Source organism: Schistocerca cancellata, chromosome 1 (assembly GCF_023864275.1).
Source record: "Schistocerca cancellata isolate TAMUIC-IGC-003103 chromosome 1, iqSchCanc2.1, whole genome shotgun sequence".
NCBI lineage: Eukaryota > Metazoa > Arthropoda > Insecta > Orthoptera > Acrididae > Schistocerca > Schistocerca cancellata.
Genome location: NC_064626.1, coordinates 894,372,820 through 894,389,766, shown reverse-complemented (window position 1 = coordinate 894,389,766; position 16,947 = coordinate 894,372,820). Strand labels below are relative to the sequence as shown.

Below are 16,947 nucleotides of genomic sequence, written 5' to 3'. Positions count from 1 at the left end.
ACTAATGCAGTAAATCTCATCTTCCATAGTGATGGGGTAGCAGATGTTTCAGTGTTCCATTTTGAACAGCATTGTTTCCTCATTTTACAGTCATGCATATGATTACTGTTCCAGTGCTGACCATCGCTTGAGGTGCTGGTCAGAACACACACCAGATAGTAGAAATAAAAAGAGGGACTTTTATCTCACTGACGAAAAAAAATGTGGAGGACATTGCAGCATATGGAAATGGGATAAGTCTATGGCATTGAGGAACGCTTGCAAACAGCTGTCTGAAGGTGATGATCTCTACATTTTATCCCATGCTCCACAGTGACAAATAGCAGATATTCAGTGTTCCACCAAGGCTCTCTCCATCTCAACCAAGTGGTGTCAGTCAATCATTATGTGATAATCAACAGTGTACCATTAGACTGACGGAATGTGGAAGACACTGTCCAAATAGGCGGAAGTACTGTAATAAACACTGCAGTAGATAGTGCGATCAATTTTAGCAATTTTACCAGTTGTTTTGTAATTTCAACACCAGCCAATGACACAACAGAATGCTTCCAAATCTCTATATCATCGTAAAATCTCTTCTCCACTACTTTTCAAGTACCGTATACTAGATTGCAAATGCAGATAAATGACAGTGCAGTAAGTCCATTTGGTCATATACATCAAACTATACCAGATAATGTCCTATAACGATGCAGTTAGGTTATCCACAAATTTCCAGCACTTCGATCATAGTGCAGAATCAACGATTACGACTGACCATCTTTCCCTGTGTGGATAGGCGTCACACAATATTCTCGCATTCGTAGAATAAAGTTGGAGATTGACTGATCCCCCACACATTGTCCTTGACCAATCCTCCCTGCAACACGGTCGGAAATTCAATCTGCAAGTAACCAGAAGTATGAGGGTCCTATACCCGTTACATTCCATGTCTCATGAAGGAACAGAGCGAGCTGTGTCTGTAGCTGCTGTTCAGCGAAGACTGTTTCACACCAGACTTATGCACAGCACCCATCCAAGTGCACAAAATCAAGATCTCTCGAGATGGGTGCATGTCGAGGGGGGGAATACCCCTTATTGGTGTATTGTAGACATGAGAGTGTTGGGGTGACATACAAATGGTTAAGAAGAAATGTGTGGTTTATACATGATGGAGCTCCAGACGGATGGAGTTTGAAACATTTCACTTAAATAAACTGTGCTATAAAATCTGGAGTGTTGTTGAGAGTTGCGGTAAGGTCTTATGGGACCAAACTGCTGAGGTCATCGGTCCCTAAGCTTACACACTACTTAATCTAACTTAGGCTAAAGACAACACACATACCCTGAGGGAGGACTCGAACCTCCGACGGGGTGGGGGAGGGGGGGGGGAGCCGCACAGACCGTGACAAGGCGCCTCAGACCACGCAGCTACCTTGCGTGGCGAAGTCCACTGTCTGGAGTCAGTACCAGAAAGGTACCAGCAAGAGAGAAATGATCGTAGAGCCTAAACACAAACTCCTATGGCTACACGGTTCTGCACCTAATAATGCTATATTGTAAAGCCATATGGATTCCAATATGGAACGCAATGCTCTTAATACTGTAACGCTGGATGTATTTGTCCAACTTCAGACATCAACCACCCTGCCTGTCCTACTCCAATCACTACAGTGACAAACTTTAAAATGATAAAACTACTTGCTTCTAAACTATTCATGTGTCCTAGGAAGGCATCATCAGTGTGTATCTGCTGATCGAGCTGCTTATAGACCAACTACAACGAAGTCAGGAGACTGATGTTCTGTCTCTTATGAAGTTAATGGATTTTATACGTCTTATTAAGTCGGAAACGCATGTACCCTCAATCACACTTCCCACATCAGTCATGGCCATTATTAGTCATAGTAGTGGTTTTGCTGAATGCGGGTATGCCTCACTAGAAAATACAGCGAATCAAAAACAACATGAATATTCTCGACAATTCGTACATTGAGTTACCACCCATGCGCTGCTGCACGAAAATGCACACAAAAAGTGGCAACTTCTTACAAGGGAGTAAGCCCCACGATCAGTACCCAAAGGAGATTTGACAGTCTTATTGCTGGTTACAGTACCATTGCCACGGCTCTGGTAGCATTCCTCTTACGCAAAGAAGTCCTGGCCTGATGTTAGGTAGTTTTGCCCATGTGAAGGATAATACAGAAATTTCGTCCTAACACCACGTCTCTCAAGTACAGCCTCCACACACTGTTAAAAGTGATATACGTGGAATCGGTACACTCTCCAAAGAAAACACTTTAAGGAATGACGTAAGTCTGATAAACGTATTGATTATTCTCCTTAATACTTAGGAAATAACTTTGCTTGTGAGAACCAAGCGTAATTCGCGAATATCTATATTCGACTGCATTAAAACATCCCCTTAGAAAAATTAATAAATGACTGTGCTGATAAACCTCTTACATTATTTGCTTTTCAAACAGATGAGCAAAACTGAATATACTCAGACATTACTCTATTTACTTATTCTGATCAACACTAAACTGACACACAATATTTTTAGCGCAACACAATCTGTCTTTAAAAAATCCCTACAAAAGAATGGCCCTAACTAACAATAACCTATACCTTTCATGAATGACTTACCTCACAAAAATCTTCGTTACTCAAACTATTGCAATACAGCGAGCGCCAATACTGCCTGCTAAATAAAAGATTCTAACTACTGAAGTCACTAACTACTGATAGGCATAGTTAGCAAATGAAAGATTTTGATAAAGAACAAACACTGTATTTACCTTAATAATGTTCAAAAGTCATCATATATATGTATCACTTCATGATATCCAATAATACAAATATACTTTTTTTGATGGACACACGTCCAGATCGTCCGCTCTCAAAATTCTGCCATCTCTCTCCCCACATCCACCACTGCGGTGGCTCACCTCCAACTGCACACCGCTGTGCGCTGTTAACAGCCAACTTCCCAACACTACAATAGCCAACAACAATGCAAACCAGCCACAGACTGCACACAGCACAGCCAGTGATTTTCATACAGAGCGCTACGTGGCGTTACCAATATAAAAACCTAAACAGCCTACTTGCAGCATGTGTGAGAACAAAAATCTGGATTGGAATACATATATTTCACGTGCTTTAATACAGCACCTCTGTGTAATACTTATATCGCCTTTGTTGAAGAATGTGTTACGAAAACCCAGTTTACAGGAGGATGGTGGATGATGGGCTGAGGAGGGGGGGGGGGGAGGGGGCGGGAGGGGGGAGGTTAAACCTGAATGCAGACAGAGCATAATTTTTAACCTTTCCTCGGTATTGAGTGTCCGGGAGCCTACAACCAACCTCAATTGCCTGCATTTCATGTTACTTTTTCTGTAATTTTATGCAGTCTCAGTCAATTTAAGTAATTTTGCAAGTTTTTCGAAATTTTACTTTTTTCGTCGTAGTACCTACAATTTTTACGTATTTGCCATCAATTTGTTGCAATTATACCAGGTTTTCCTCAATTTTTACCGATTTTATGTAATTTTTTTTTCAATAGGTTTCCGTTTGGATATGGTCATATTGCTGACATACCCATGCATTGTTTGATTTTAGACGAGGATATTTGCTTGTCCTAAGCAAAGCAGCTAAGCACCAGCCTACTGAAAAGTCCTAAGAATTCCTCTCATCCCGATGATCCACATCCTTGCATTTTGGATAGGAAAACTCATGAAATGTATAGTAACACTCGCCTCGTACTTTGATGGGGCTCAACGAGTGCTGCAGGTTGGAAACTCATAGCCTGGAAGCAAATCCGTGTATTGCTACGACGCATCAGTGAACTTGTCTGCAGACTCATGTAGCGATGCACTTGACGGAAACCCAGAGTCTGGCACCTTTCTACACCTTCATTTGACTTCCACTCTATCGTGTAGGGATCTGCAACAGAGAGCTGACGTGTGTACACAGTTGATTTCTGCTGCTGCTCTGATATTTTTTTCCGTAAGTGTATGCTATTATTGCTTACAATATGAGTTTCGCTACTTTTGTTTATGCCTTCCAACTATGATAATACCCCAGAACACCGCCAGGACCTCTACAAACTGTAGATTTCGGGTATTTTTTTACCCTAGTAACGGTTATTCCTTAGTTGACAGTGTGTCGACAGCACTTAGCATCCTGCAACGTGAGAGTTTCCCTTCTTCATATCTACAGAGTACGCATCCCTGACAGCGTAATTTGTAGACTAACAGTTCGAAAGTTATGCATTCGAACCGCAACAATCCGCCGCAGACAGACTATGCATGCATATTACCAATCGCGAAATCTCGATTTCAACAATTTGTTCGTTATCTTATGCAGTGCCACAGCCCTGCAAGATATACTCTTCGCACAACGATTCTGTAGGCCATGTAACCACATTTAAATTCGTTCTGCTAACGAGCAGAGCATCTTCGATGCAAGTTATATTACGTACATTTCGTAACAATGCTGTCTAGATCAACCACTAGTAACAATAAACGAAGGCATGCTCCGCCTATCACACCTCCTTTTAAACTCTTATAGATCCACGATGACGGTACATGATCATCCTATCCTATACCGATTATACTATTTTGTGTGCTAGATGCCCGTTGGAAGGATGCAGACTGTCTTTCCTGAGTATTATTTTTATATACAAGATAGAACGGCACATTAGTTGGACGGTGTAGTACTGTAGCACCGTACTCGAATGCACCCAGTCACTCACAACCAAATATGCTACAGCTGCATTGCATTTGCTCTTGCCATCGCCGAGAAATGCAGGGAAAGGCGTCTGTAGAGACCTCTGACGTCAAACAGCGATAGATGCAGTCCTCAGCTGTATGCTTGCAGGTAACACTCTTACTCAACTCCTTTCTGTTCAACACCAGCATCTCGTCAGTTGAACCAGTTCTCGCCAGCTTGTAGGTTACGGATAGACTTTTAGTGCGTCTGCCACTAGTTTCGAACGTTATCGTGAAATTTTTTCCAAGCAGGATAACACCAGTCGTATGGCATCGTCAGTTTTTGAGCTGTACTTCGATTTCACGCACAGCTTATGTATGCATATAGTTGTGTAACTAAGACCGATCTTTATGATTAATTGCCGCGCGGAGTGGCCGCGTGGCTAGAGGCGCCATGTCACCGATTGCGAGGCCCCTCCCGCCGGAGACCTTGGGAATGGATATGTTGTTCTTAGCGTACGTTAGTTTAAGTAGTGTCTAAGTCTAGGAACCGATGGTCTAAGCAGTTTGGTGCCTTAGGAATTCACACACATTTGAACATTTTTATGATTAATTACGAAATTAGGACCCATCTTTACTTCAGTTTCCCAACCAAAATAAATAAAGTACACAAGCCTAACCTTCCTCTCTTCCATCTGGACAGTGTCCATGTGTTAGGATGGTGCACTTGGGCTTTCTCTCCAGAAGGACCAGGGTTCGAGTCGTAGAAAGGGTCCTGCCATTTTTAATTTCCCGCCAATTCCCGGTCGTGGAGTGGGGTGGGACGTCAGTACAGCCCTGGGACAAAGAAATTCCCACCAAAATTCGAAACTTCCGCCAATAGGGTAGGTGAGGGAGGGGCTGGGGAGGGGTGAGGAGGGGAAGAGGGCAGGGAGCCACATGTTCGCTGGAGAAAACATATGGCTTCATCCAGAGGTGGCGATTGAGGTAGGTGGGTGGGGGTGGGGGTAATTAATTCATCAATTTAATTAATCTGCATATCAATTTGATATCAAAAGTGTCCTCAGAACCCCCTTCCTCACTGCTAACAAACTCTTCACAACTTTACTATGAACCATGAAGATAGATTTTACTCTAAAGAAAATCGCTCTTGAGAAATCAAATTCTTATTATTGAGAAAAAGACAGCACAACACAAGAAGACTCTAAGAATTACAATATTCTCTCATTACAAAAATTACAAATATTCGTTTAAAATTCCCAAAATCTTCTTCAAGAGAATAAAGATCAAGTAAGTATTATAAAAGAGTTTTCATCTCCATAATAAAATATTCCAGACATTTCCCTCAGACTCACAAATAACAGACCTCTTTCTTTGAAAAAGCCAACTCCTCGCTACCATGTCTCAAAGAGAATGCCCCAGCGCTGTACAACTAACTGACAAGCAACTCAACTGCAGACAAAACCAAACGCAAAGGATCTTACTCAATGTGCATGCAGTGCGCTCTTTCATCTTGGTCCCAGTACAGTAAGGATGAATTATTTACAACAGCAGAAAAAATATGAAAACTTTACAACGGGAAAGAATCGTAGTTAAGAAACAGTACAAAGATACAGGATGACTAAACCAGGATTTTTATTTGCTGTGATGAATAGCAGCTTGCTCTAAACGTAAAAAAAAAGAAAAAAAGTGCGCTAATGTACGCCAAAAGGGGAAAGCTATAGTGTTCGAATGCAGTATTAGTGGTGTCATGCTTGACACAGTCACGTCAATTACATATCTATGTAAAAAGTTGGAAAGCGATATGAAATGGATCGAGCACGTTAGGACTGCAATAGACGAGGCGAATGGTCGATGTCCTTTTATGGGGATTATTTTAGGATAGTGTAGCTCATGTATAAAGGAAACCGCGTTTCGAAAGCTAATATTACAAAGGAGATGAAGTGGAGGGATTTTTCCAGCTTGGTAGGAAAATAGCAAATGATGGACAAATCAAGTAGCCGATAAGAAGCAGACCAGCAAATGAAAGAAAAGTTTCCTGGCTAGAAGAAGTCTACTAACTAGAAAACATTGCCCTCATTTTGAGGATGAAATTTCTGAGGAATTGCGTTTGGGGCACAGTATTGTACGGAACTGAATCATGGACTGTGGGAAAAACGAAAAAAAGAGAATCGAAGCATTTAAGTACGGCATAAGGATGACGAAACTTAATTTTATTGGCAAGATAAGAAATGAGGAAGTTCTTTATAGAATCGACGAGGAGGCGAACATGTTCGTACACTGACAAGAAGAAGGAACAGATGACAAAGCATATGTTAAGGCTTCCAACGTACTGCAGGCAGACACAGAAGGTAAAGACTGTAGAGGAAGACAGTGATGGGAATATATCCAAGAGACAGCGTTGGATTCAAGCGCTACTTAGAGATGAAGACGACGGCACAGAAGTGGAATTAATGGCGGGCTGCAGTAAACCAAAGGTCTAATGATCCTCATACCGACAAAAAAAAGTGAATATATCAGTACAGATAGTCTGATAACATCGCGGAGTTTTAAAAGAATCGTAAAATTTAGTCGTGGTGCTTTCGTTGCAAAGGAAACTATAAATATTGTATTACAAATGACGTTCTCTGCTTTTGATGATAACTCTAATTCATCACGGAACATAGCCACTTCCACACTTCGTCATCCGCCTGACATGCTCTGCAATATGATGTGATGCCAAGAAAGATCGCAGTTAATTCTAAACGTTTTGTTGCTTCCGTTGTCGAAACGAAGCTTCTCATTTTGCTACACAGTTACTCAGCTCATGTGTCCGAATCCGTCCTTCTTGCCAACAAACCTTCACTTCCTGCACAGCTGGTTATTTCATCCCCACTTTCGTGCAGCAGTGGCCAAGTAATGAGCTTGCTGGCCGGCAGAGACTGTGTGCACCGATCGTAGTTTACACAGGGGCCGCGGCAGACGCCGCGATCTCGAGCGACGTGTGAAGTGGGCGGAGGCACTGGCTGTTGCAACAGAGGTACTCCTCATCATATCCACGGCAGTTCGCTGTCCTATAGGTCACTTTTATTTAGCTCTAGACATTATTTGCCATGTACAGCCTTGATGATATTTTGATTGCCCCTCCCCCATCGTGTGTGGACCGTTCTCGCTAGATCACACGTATGACTTTACTCCCACTTCATTAAAGTACGAGATTGTTTCTTCTACCTTCTTCGAAATTACAGGATTTGACCTTACTGGCAGCTCCGTTGCACTGTAGTACGTTGTACATTAAGAACGGTAATTATATATCTGTATTGGTGCCAAAGTGGCGTGACACTTGCAGCTAATTTGCGCACCTGCATATTTTAAAAGAAAACCATTAACGTTATTTTCCAGTTATTTAATGCGAATAATGCCCCAGTAAATAAATGTTCTTCCGTAAATGAACTGAAGATATTATTCTTACTATTAATGTTTCCTTCTTACTGAATGCTGTAACTTTGACAAACGTTAAAATATATCTAATTCTGGTCTTTTGTTGGTAGTTGTTTCAATGTGCCTCAGAAGCTACGTTGCAGCAAAGATGTTTGGAAAACTAATTTTGATAACTGTACAGCAAATGAAGCTTGTTTCACATATTTCCAGTGATATTGCTCCACGCGCATGTCGTCCACAATTCACCAGTTCAGAAACGTCGTCGGGTACAGCTTGTACCTTATTAGGTACCATTTGTTGTAAATAGTGGAGAACCTGAAAAAATTCGCCCGACTGCGTGTTTTCCCTGAGATTAAATATCTGTTTCTCTACAACATATGGCCACAGTTCTGAAGGAAAATATCGAAAGTGTGGCTAGGAGGTCATGTTTCAGTATTTTCGATGTTAATTGTATAAGGAATATCATATGAAATGACTTGTGACTAAGTATGTCTGTAGCATAGCTACGACCTAAACATTTAGATTAAAAGGTCCACTTAATATTACTTCATTCTGTTTGAAAAAAAACATTAACAATGCACCTAGGTTTTCCGTAGACAATTCACAATCACCATTTGTAGCGCAAGCGCTATGACTTTCCATGAATTTCTACAGCATCACCTCCGAAATGCTACTCACTAGCAAATTTAAGAGCATCAGTGTTTTAGATACATATTCCTTCTTAGTGGCAGCTTCGCCTTGGCCTTCAACTTCACTCTTCAAACTGGTTTGTGCTCCATGAATAGCTGCGCTCCTAACTTGAAATCCTTACTTCACTTGGCCATAGCGAAACGACGAAAAGTTACACAACCACACGTAATACCTAGACAAACGAGTAGCAGCTAGACAGCGATAGTGCAATACATAGCCGATTCGTCGCATGCGATTCATCAGAATGGTTGGAAATTATAAGCGATCAGCGATCGATCTGAGATTTCCCCACTCACGTGCGATCTACGGCCAGATGGTGCGACCTGCTGCGATCCGCCTTTCTTGTGAACATCCTTCTACGTGACTCAGCATTTAAAGAAAGGAACCGCATTTTAGCCGTGTCAGGCCAAACACGGGTTATCATTTTGACCGTGACTGCGCGAAAGACCTTTAACCGACCTACACGAGATACGTACGGTTCCTTTATAAGAACTGCCGACAGCGAGTACCACAGACATTCTGCCGCAGTTTGTTGGACACATACTTTTCACGAGAGTCAGTTATGGGCGTGAAGTTCCTTAAGAAGGGTAAGTGAAGTATTATACCTGATTTTAAACCTATTCGATCAAGACCTCATTACACTTCCACTGTACTGAGGTATTGCTGGAAATAATTCTTGTATGCATGCGTCCGAAGTTTTCGTGACAGGTATGAGTATCAAAGTGTTGAGCAAATAATTTTCTAGATTTTATTACCACGAAAACCCTCATTTGCATATAAGAAGTGACGCAGCAAGGAGCCCGAGAGGGTTTTAATGTTTTGACGTGCCGCGAAATATTATTCTGTCTCTGTCGCCAGATATTGATCTCAATATCATTAGCATCATCAGCATCCCCATTTGTCCTGCACTACAGGCAGGACTTTCACTGAGAGCTCATACTATTCCATTTTTTTCTCATCTCCGTCTTTCTTTGTTGTTTAGCAGAGTGAGGAATATGTTTTGAAGCAGTCTCTGTCTTTGAACTTTTGACGGTTCACAATTTCTTATAAAGTACTCTTTCTTATTATACAATCTGTTCTCATTGAGTAGGTAAGTCAGTCTGTTTTGTTACTCTTGATTATTTTGATTTACAGTCATTTCTCTTTCACCTTTTACGTACCTTCACAGTCTTTGTTTTGTCTTCCCATCTGTAGTTTCCTGCAGGCACACTGTTAAAAGGCTTTTAAGCGCTAGTCATAGCCTTTCCACAGGCCGAGACTTCTTACGAAACATCAGTCTTTTCCTCTGATGCTCCTCCAAAGGGCCCACAAAATTCTATTTATTCGTAAAGGACTTCATTTGCCGTTGCTGTCTTTCTTTTCACTTCTCCATCGCATCTCGTATTACACTTTTTAACATACTAAATACTTTTAAATATCTTTTTGCTTAAGCATTACTCTTTAAATTGTCACATCCATTTCGTTTTTTCCTCTGTTCGTCATTATTTTCTACTTCTTTTTAACATGTGTTTTCGTACCACTCTGTTCAAAACTGTCTTCCAGTTCTTCCAGACTACTAATGACTGTCATCTCTTCTTCAGCTAATAAGTATCAGCAGCAAATATTTTGTGTATGAGCTACCTTCTGCCTACTGCAAGCCCTTCATGAAGAAAACTCTTTACCGTTTCCTCCAAATAAATACTGAATAAAGTCTGTGGCTAATATCATTCTTGAAACTTCCTGGCATATTAAGACTGTGTGCCGCACCGAGACTCGAACTCGGGACCTTTGCCTTTCGCGGGCAAGTGCTCTACCATCTGAGCTACCCAAGCACGACTCACGCCCCGTCCTCACAGCTTTACTTCTGCCACGAATATTCTGTTCAAGAATCACAAGAGCCGGAAGTACACTTTGAAAATGCCGAGAGATACGGGAAGATTTCAGGTAGATTACAACATAGTCAGAGATTCGGAAATCAGAGACTGAATTGCAAGACGTACCACGAAGCAGATATACAATAAGTCAAAAGCGTCCGGAAAATGACTCACAAGTTCGTGGTGCCCTCCATCGGTAATGCTTGAATTCAATATAGTGTTGGCCCATCCTTAGCCTTCATAACAGCTTCCACTCTCACAGGCATAAGTTCAATCAGGTGCTGGAAGCTTTCTTGGGTAATGACAGCCCATTCTTCAAGGAGTGCTGCATTGAGGAGAGGTATCGATGTCAGTCGGAGAGATCTGACACGAATACATCCTAAAGGTGTTCTTTAGGTTTTAGGTCAGGACTATGTGCAGGCCAGTCCATTAGAGGGATGTTATTGTCGTGTAACCGTCACAGGTCGTGCATTGTGAACAGGTGCTCGATCGTGTTGAAAGATGCAATCGCCATTCCCGGGTTGCTCTTCAACAATGGGAAGCAAGGAGGTGCTTAAAACATCAATGTAGACCTGTGCTGTGATAGTGCCACGCAAAACAACAAGGGGTGCATGTCCCCCCCATGAAAAACACGACCACACCATAACACCATCGCCTCCGAATTTTACTGTTGGCACTACATACGCTGGCAGAAGACGTTCACCGGGAATTCACCATACCCACATCCTGCCATCGGATGGCCAAATTGTGTACTGCGATTCCTCACTCCACACAACGTTTTTCCACTGGTCTATCGTCCAATGTTTACGCTCCTTACAGCAAGCGAGGTGTCGTTTGGCATTTACTGGCGTTATGTGTGGTTTATGAGCAGCCGCTCGACCATGAAATCCAAGTTTTCCTACCTCCCGCCTAACTGTCATAGTACTTGCAGTAGATCCGGATGCAGTTTGAAATTCCTGTATGATGGTCTGGATAGACGTCTGCCTATTACACTTTACGACCCTCTTCAAAAGTCGGCGGTCTCTGTTAGTCAACAGATAAGGTCGGTCTGTACGAATTTGTGCTGTATGTGTCACTTCACGTTTCCACCTATCACATCGGAAACAGTGGACCTAGGGATGTTTAGGAGTGTGGAAATCACGCTTACAGACGTATGACACAAAGTCCGTGAGTTCCGCGGTGCACTCCATTTTGCTCTATCACGATATCTAGTGACTACGAGGTCGCTGACATGATGTACCTGCCAATAGGTGGCAGCACAATGCACCTAATATGAAACTCTATGTGTTTGGGGGTGTCTGGATACTTTTGATCACATGGTGCAGACTCAGATCATAATTTAGTAGTGATGAAGAGTAGGCTGAAGTTTGAGAGGTTAGTCAGGAAGAATCAATACGGGGGATACGGAGGTACTAAGGAATGAAGAGATACGCTTAAAGTTATCTAAGGCTACACAGGTACTGCAATAAGGAATCGCGCAATAGGCAGTAAAATGGAAGGAGAGTGTACATCTCTAAAAACGGCAATCACAGATGTGGAAAAGAAAAACTTAGGCACAAAGAAGGCAACTGCGATGAAACCATAGGTAACAGAAGAAATACTTCAGTCGATCAATGAAAAGGGAAATTCAAGAATACTGAAATACAAGTCGCCGAGGACCGAAATAAACAGGAAGTGCAGGGGAGCTAAGACGAAACGGATGCATGAAAAATATGAAGAAATCGAAAAAGAAATGATTGTCAGAAAGACTGACTCAGCATATAGGAAAGTCAAAATAACCTTCGGTGAAACTAAAAGCAAGCGTGATAACATTAAGAGTGCAACGGGATTCCGCTGTCAAATGCAGAGGAGAGAGCGGATAGGTCGAAAGAGTACATTGAAGGCCCCTATGACGGGGAAGATTTGTCTGATGTGATGGAAGAAGAAACAGGAGTCGATTTAGAAGAGGTAGGAGATCCAGCATTAGATTAAAAACTTAACAGAACTTTAGAAGACTTAAGATCAAATAAGGCAGAAGGGATAGATAACATTCCGTCATAATTTCTAAAATTATTGGGGGAACTGACAACAAAACGGCTATTCACGTAGAATGTTGGCCTATTAGTCGGGAGATAAACCATCTGACTTTTGGAAAAGTATCATCCATGGAGTTCCGAAGACTGCAAGAGCTGACAAGTGGCAGAATTATTGCACATTCAGTTTAACAGCTCATGTATCCAAGTTGCCGACAAGAGTTATGTACAGAAGAATTGAAAAGAAAATTGAGGATGTGTTAGACGTCGATCAGTCTGGCTTTAGAAAAGGTAAAGGCACCAGAGAAGCAATTTTGACGTTGCGGCTGATAATGGAAGCAAGACTAAAGTCGACCTGGGAAAAGCGTTCGACAGTGGCAAATGGTGCAAGATGTTCTAAATTCTGAGGAAAATAGGGTTAAACTGTGAGGAGAGACAGGTAATATACGACATGTACAACAGCTAAGACGGAATAATCAGAGTTGAAGACCAAGAACGAAGTGCTCGGATTAAAAAGGATCGCCCCTACTGTGCAGTCTATATCTACATCTACATGGATACTCTGCAAATCACATTTAAGTGTCTGGCAGATCGTTCACCGAACCACCTTCACAATTCTCTATTATTTCAATCTCGTATAGTACACGGAAAGAACGAACACCTATATCTTTCCGTACTAGCTCTGATTTTCCTTATTTTATCGTCGTGATCGTTTCTCCCTATGTAGGTCGGTGTCAATAAAATATTTTCGCATTCGGAGGAGAAAGTTTGTGATTGGAATTTAGTGAGAAGATTCCGTCGCAACGAAAAACACCTTTCTTTTAATGATGTCGAGCCCAAATTCTGTATCATTTCTGTGACACTCTCTCCCATATTTCTCGATAATACAAAACGTGCTGCCCTTCTTTCAACTTTTTTGATGTACTCCGTCAGTCCTACCTGGTGAGGATCCCACACCGCGCAGCAGTATTCTAAAAGAGGACGGATAAACATAGTGTAGGCAGTCTCCTTAGTAGATCTACGCATCGAAAAAGCAATGATGAAAATAAAATAAAGGTTCAGGAGTGAATTTAAAATTCAAGGTGAAACGATATCAATGATACGATACGGTGGTTACATTGCTGTCCTCAGTGAAAGTGACAAAGAATTACAGATCTGCTGAATGGAATGACCAGTATAATGAGCGCAGAATACGGATTGAAAGTAAATCGAAGAAAGACAAAAGCAATGCAAAGTAGCAGACATGAGAACAGCGAGGAACTTGGCATCAAGACTGATGGCCATGAAGTAGATGAAGTTAACGAACTCCACTATCTAGGCAGCAAAATAAACAATGATTAACGGAGCGAGGAGGGCATCAAAGCAGACTTTCCCTGGCAAAAACTGCATTTCTGGCCAATAGAAGTCTACTAATATCAAACATAGGCCTTAATTTAAGTAAGAAATGTCATAGAATGTACGTTTGCCCACAGAACTGTATGGTAGCGAAATATGGACTGTGGGGAAACCGGAACAGAAGAGAATCGAAGCATTTGAGTTGTGGTGCTACAGACGAATGTTGAAAATTAGGTGGTTTTTTTTTTTTGTTCGTTATTGATCGTTGTGTTCGGTCGTTGCGGACGTCGCAAGACATCCTGTTCAAGTTCGGTGGTTGATCCTTCCACTCAGTTTTTTTTTTATTACAGAGGCCAACCGGCTCTCTGACCGAACACGCTGAGCTACCGTGCCGGCCTTTTATTGATGAGGTGAGGAATGACGAGGTTCTGCGCAGATCCGGAGAGGAAAGCGCTATACGGAAAACACTGACAAGAAGAAGGAACAGGATGATAGGACATCTGTTAAGTCATCAGAAAATGACTTCCATAGTATTAGAGGAAGCTGTAGAGGGTAAAAACTGTAAAGGAAGACGGAGAATGGTATGCATCCACTAAATAACTGAGGATGTAGTAGGTTGCAAGTGAAACTCTGAGATGAAGACGTTGGCACAGGAGAGGAAGTCGTGGCGGACGCATCAAGTCAGTCAGAAGATTGATAAATGGAAGAAAAAGTATCAATGGCCCGGATGGCAAATGTTCGTCAGAGACAGGCGTATCGTCAGTAGTGCCCGTCGGAAATGTGGCAGCACTGCTGTTATTGTCTATATACGTAGATGATCTGTCGGAAACGGTGAGCAGCAGTCTGTGGCTGTTTGCTGACGATGTTGTGGTGTACGCGAAGCAGTCTCTTTGAGCAACTGTAGAACGGTACAGGACTTAAACTTAGACAGGGTGTCTATTTGGTGTGATGAGTGGCAGCTTGTTCTAAATGTAGAAAAATGTAAGTTAACCCTGATGAGTAGCATAACAATCCCGCAATCTTCGATTACAGCATTAGTAGCATGCTACCTGAAGCAGATGTTCAAATGTGTGTGAAATCTTATGGGACTTAACTGCTAAGGTCATTAGTTCCTAAGCTTACACACTAATTAGCCTAAATTATCCTAAGGACAAACACACACACCCATGCCAGAGGGAGGACTCGAACCTCTGCCGGGACCTGAAGCAGTCAGGTCAGTGAAATATTTGGGCTTAATGCTGCAAAGTGATATGAAATGGAACAAGGATGTAAGTATTGTAGTGCCGGCCGCTGTGGCCGAGCGGTTCTAAGCGCTTCAGTCTGGAACCGCGCTACCGCTACGGTCGCAGGTTCGAATCTTGCCTCGGCCATGGATGTGTGTGATGTCCTTAGTTAGGTTTAAGTAGTTCTAAGTTTTAGGGGACTGATGACCTCAGATGTTAAGTCCCATAGCGCTCATAGCCATTTGAACCACTTTGATGTATTGTAGTGGGGATGGTGAATTTTCGATTTCCGATCATCAGCAGAGTTTTAGCATAGTGTGGTTCGTTTGTAAAAGAGATCGCAGGTAGGACACTTGTGTGATCCATTCCTGAAGAGTTCTCGAGAGCACGGATTAAAAAGAAGACATCAAAGCAATTCAAAAGCGTGCTGCTAGATTTGTTCCCAATAGATTCACACAAAACGCCAAGTATTACAGAGATGCTTTGTGAACTCAAATGAAAATCGCTGGAGAGAAGGCGACATTCTTTTTGCAAGACGCTATTGTGCAAATTTAGAGATCCAGCATTTGAAGCTGGCTGCATAACGATCCTACCACCACCAACGTAAGACATGAGAAATTAGGTTTCATTCGATGGCATATAGGCATGCGTTTTTCCCTCCCTCTATTTGCAAGCGGCATAGGAAGGGAAATGATTGGTTCAATAAATGTTCAAATGTGTGTGACATCTTATGGGACTTAACAGCTAATGTCATCAGTCCCTAAGCTTACACACTACTTAACCTAAATTATCCTAAGGACAAACACAGACACCTATGCCCGAGGGAGGACTCGAACCTCCGCCGCGAAACGATTAGTGGTGGTAAAAAGTACCCTCCGCCACTCACTGTACTGTGGCTTGCCGAGTACGTATGTAGATGTACACAAAGATATAGATGTAGAATGAGATATCGTCAATGTAGGAAGGCCCTCTGGCCTAAATTCCTGCCTTCCGTGTCAGAGACGCAATGTGCGACTCCATGCTCATACGGATATGAGATATTTCCCTGTGCTTCCAGCGAGGTTAGATCACATATACATGACGTCGTGGGTCCTCAACCGCCTTCAAAAGGCTACATGTATCTATTTATGGCACTTGGCAGATGCTCGAGATGGGCAGAAGCTATTCAGTCACGGACAAATCCGCCGAGAGGATTGCGATGACGTTCGTCGCAAATTGCTTAGTACAATTCGGCTCTCCTCTCTATATTACAATAGACCAAGATAGGCAATTTGAGGCCAATCTTTTCAACGAATTGTCTAAAGTGCGCGATTTCGAACGCCACCACACAACAAGAACCACAGCTGGCATTCAACTTGGAAGACTGCTGTCATATGTCGCAAGAAAAGTGGCTGGAAATGCTTCCTATGGTTCTTTTTGGAACGATGGACGGCTTTTAAATCTAACATCGGTGCGTCGTTAGCTGAAATGGTTTGGGAGGAGCCACTGATAATTCAAGCAGACTATCTAGCAACCGTATCACTGCCAAATCAGACTGAACTACCGCTATTGGTACAGCAAATTCGGGAACATCTCACAAAGATCCAGCGGCCACTTGCTACACATCGCGGCAAATTCCCGGTTTCATACACAAAGCATTGGTAGGACTGCTCCCATATCATGCACTGATTTAGTTTGATCCCCTCTTTTGCCTCAACACACCAGACCTTTCCAAGTG

The 16,947-nt window shown here is 42.3% G+C and overlaps 1 protein-coding gene across 2 annotated transcripts in view; it reads left to right on the top strand.

The window, feature by feature from the left end:
* Positions 1-9,261: 9,261 nt before the first annotated feature.
* The window catches only part of LOC126190771 (pyrimidodiazepine synthase-like), a 237,326-nt gene continuing 229,640 nt past the window's right edge, over positions 9,262-16,947 (top strand). For both annotated transcript variants that reach the window (XM_049931316.1, XM_049931306.1), the window contains exon 1: positions 9,262-9,394. In XM_049931316.1, the coding sequence (XP_049787273.1) occupies positions 9,370-9,394 (25 nt within the window). In that variant the 5' untranslated portion in view covers positions 9,262-9,369. The remainder of the gene's footprint in view (positions 9,395-16,947) is intronic.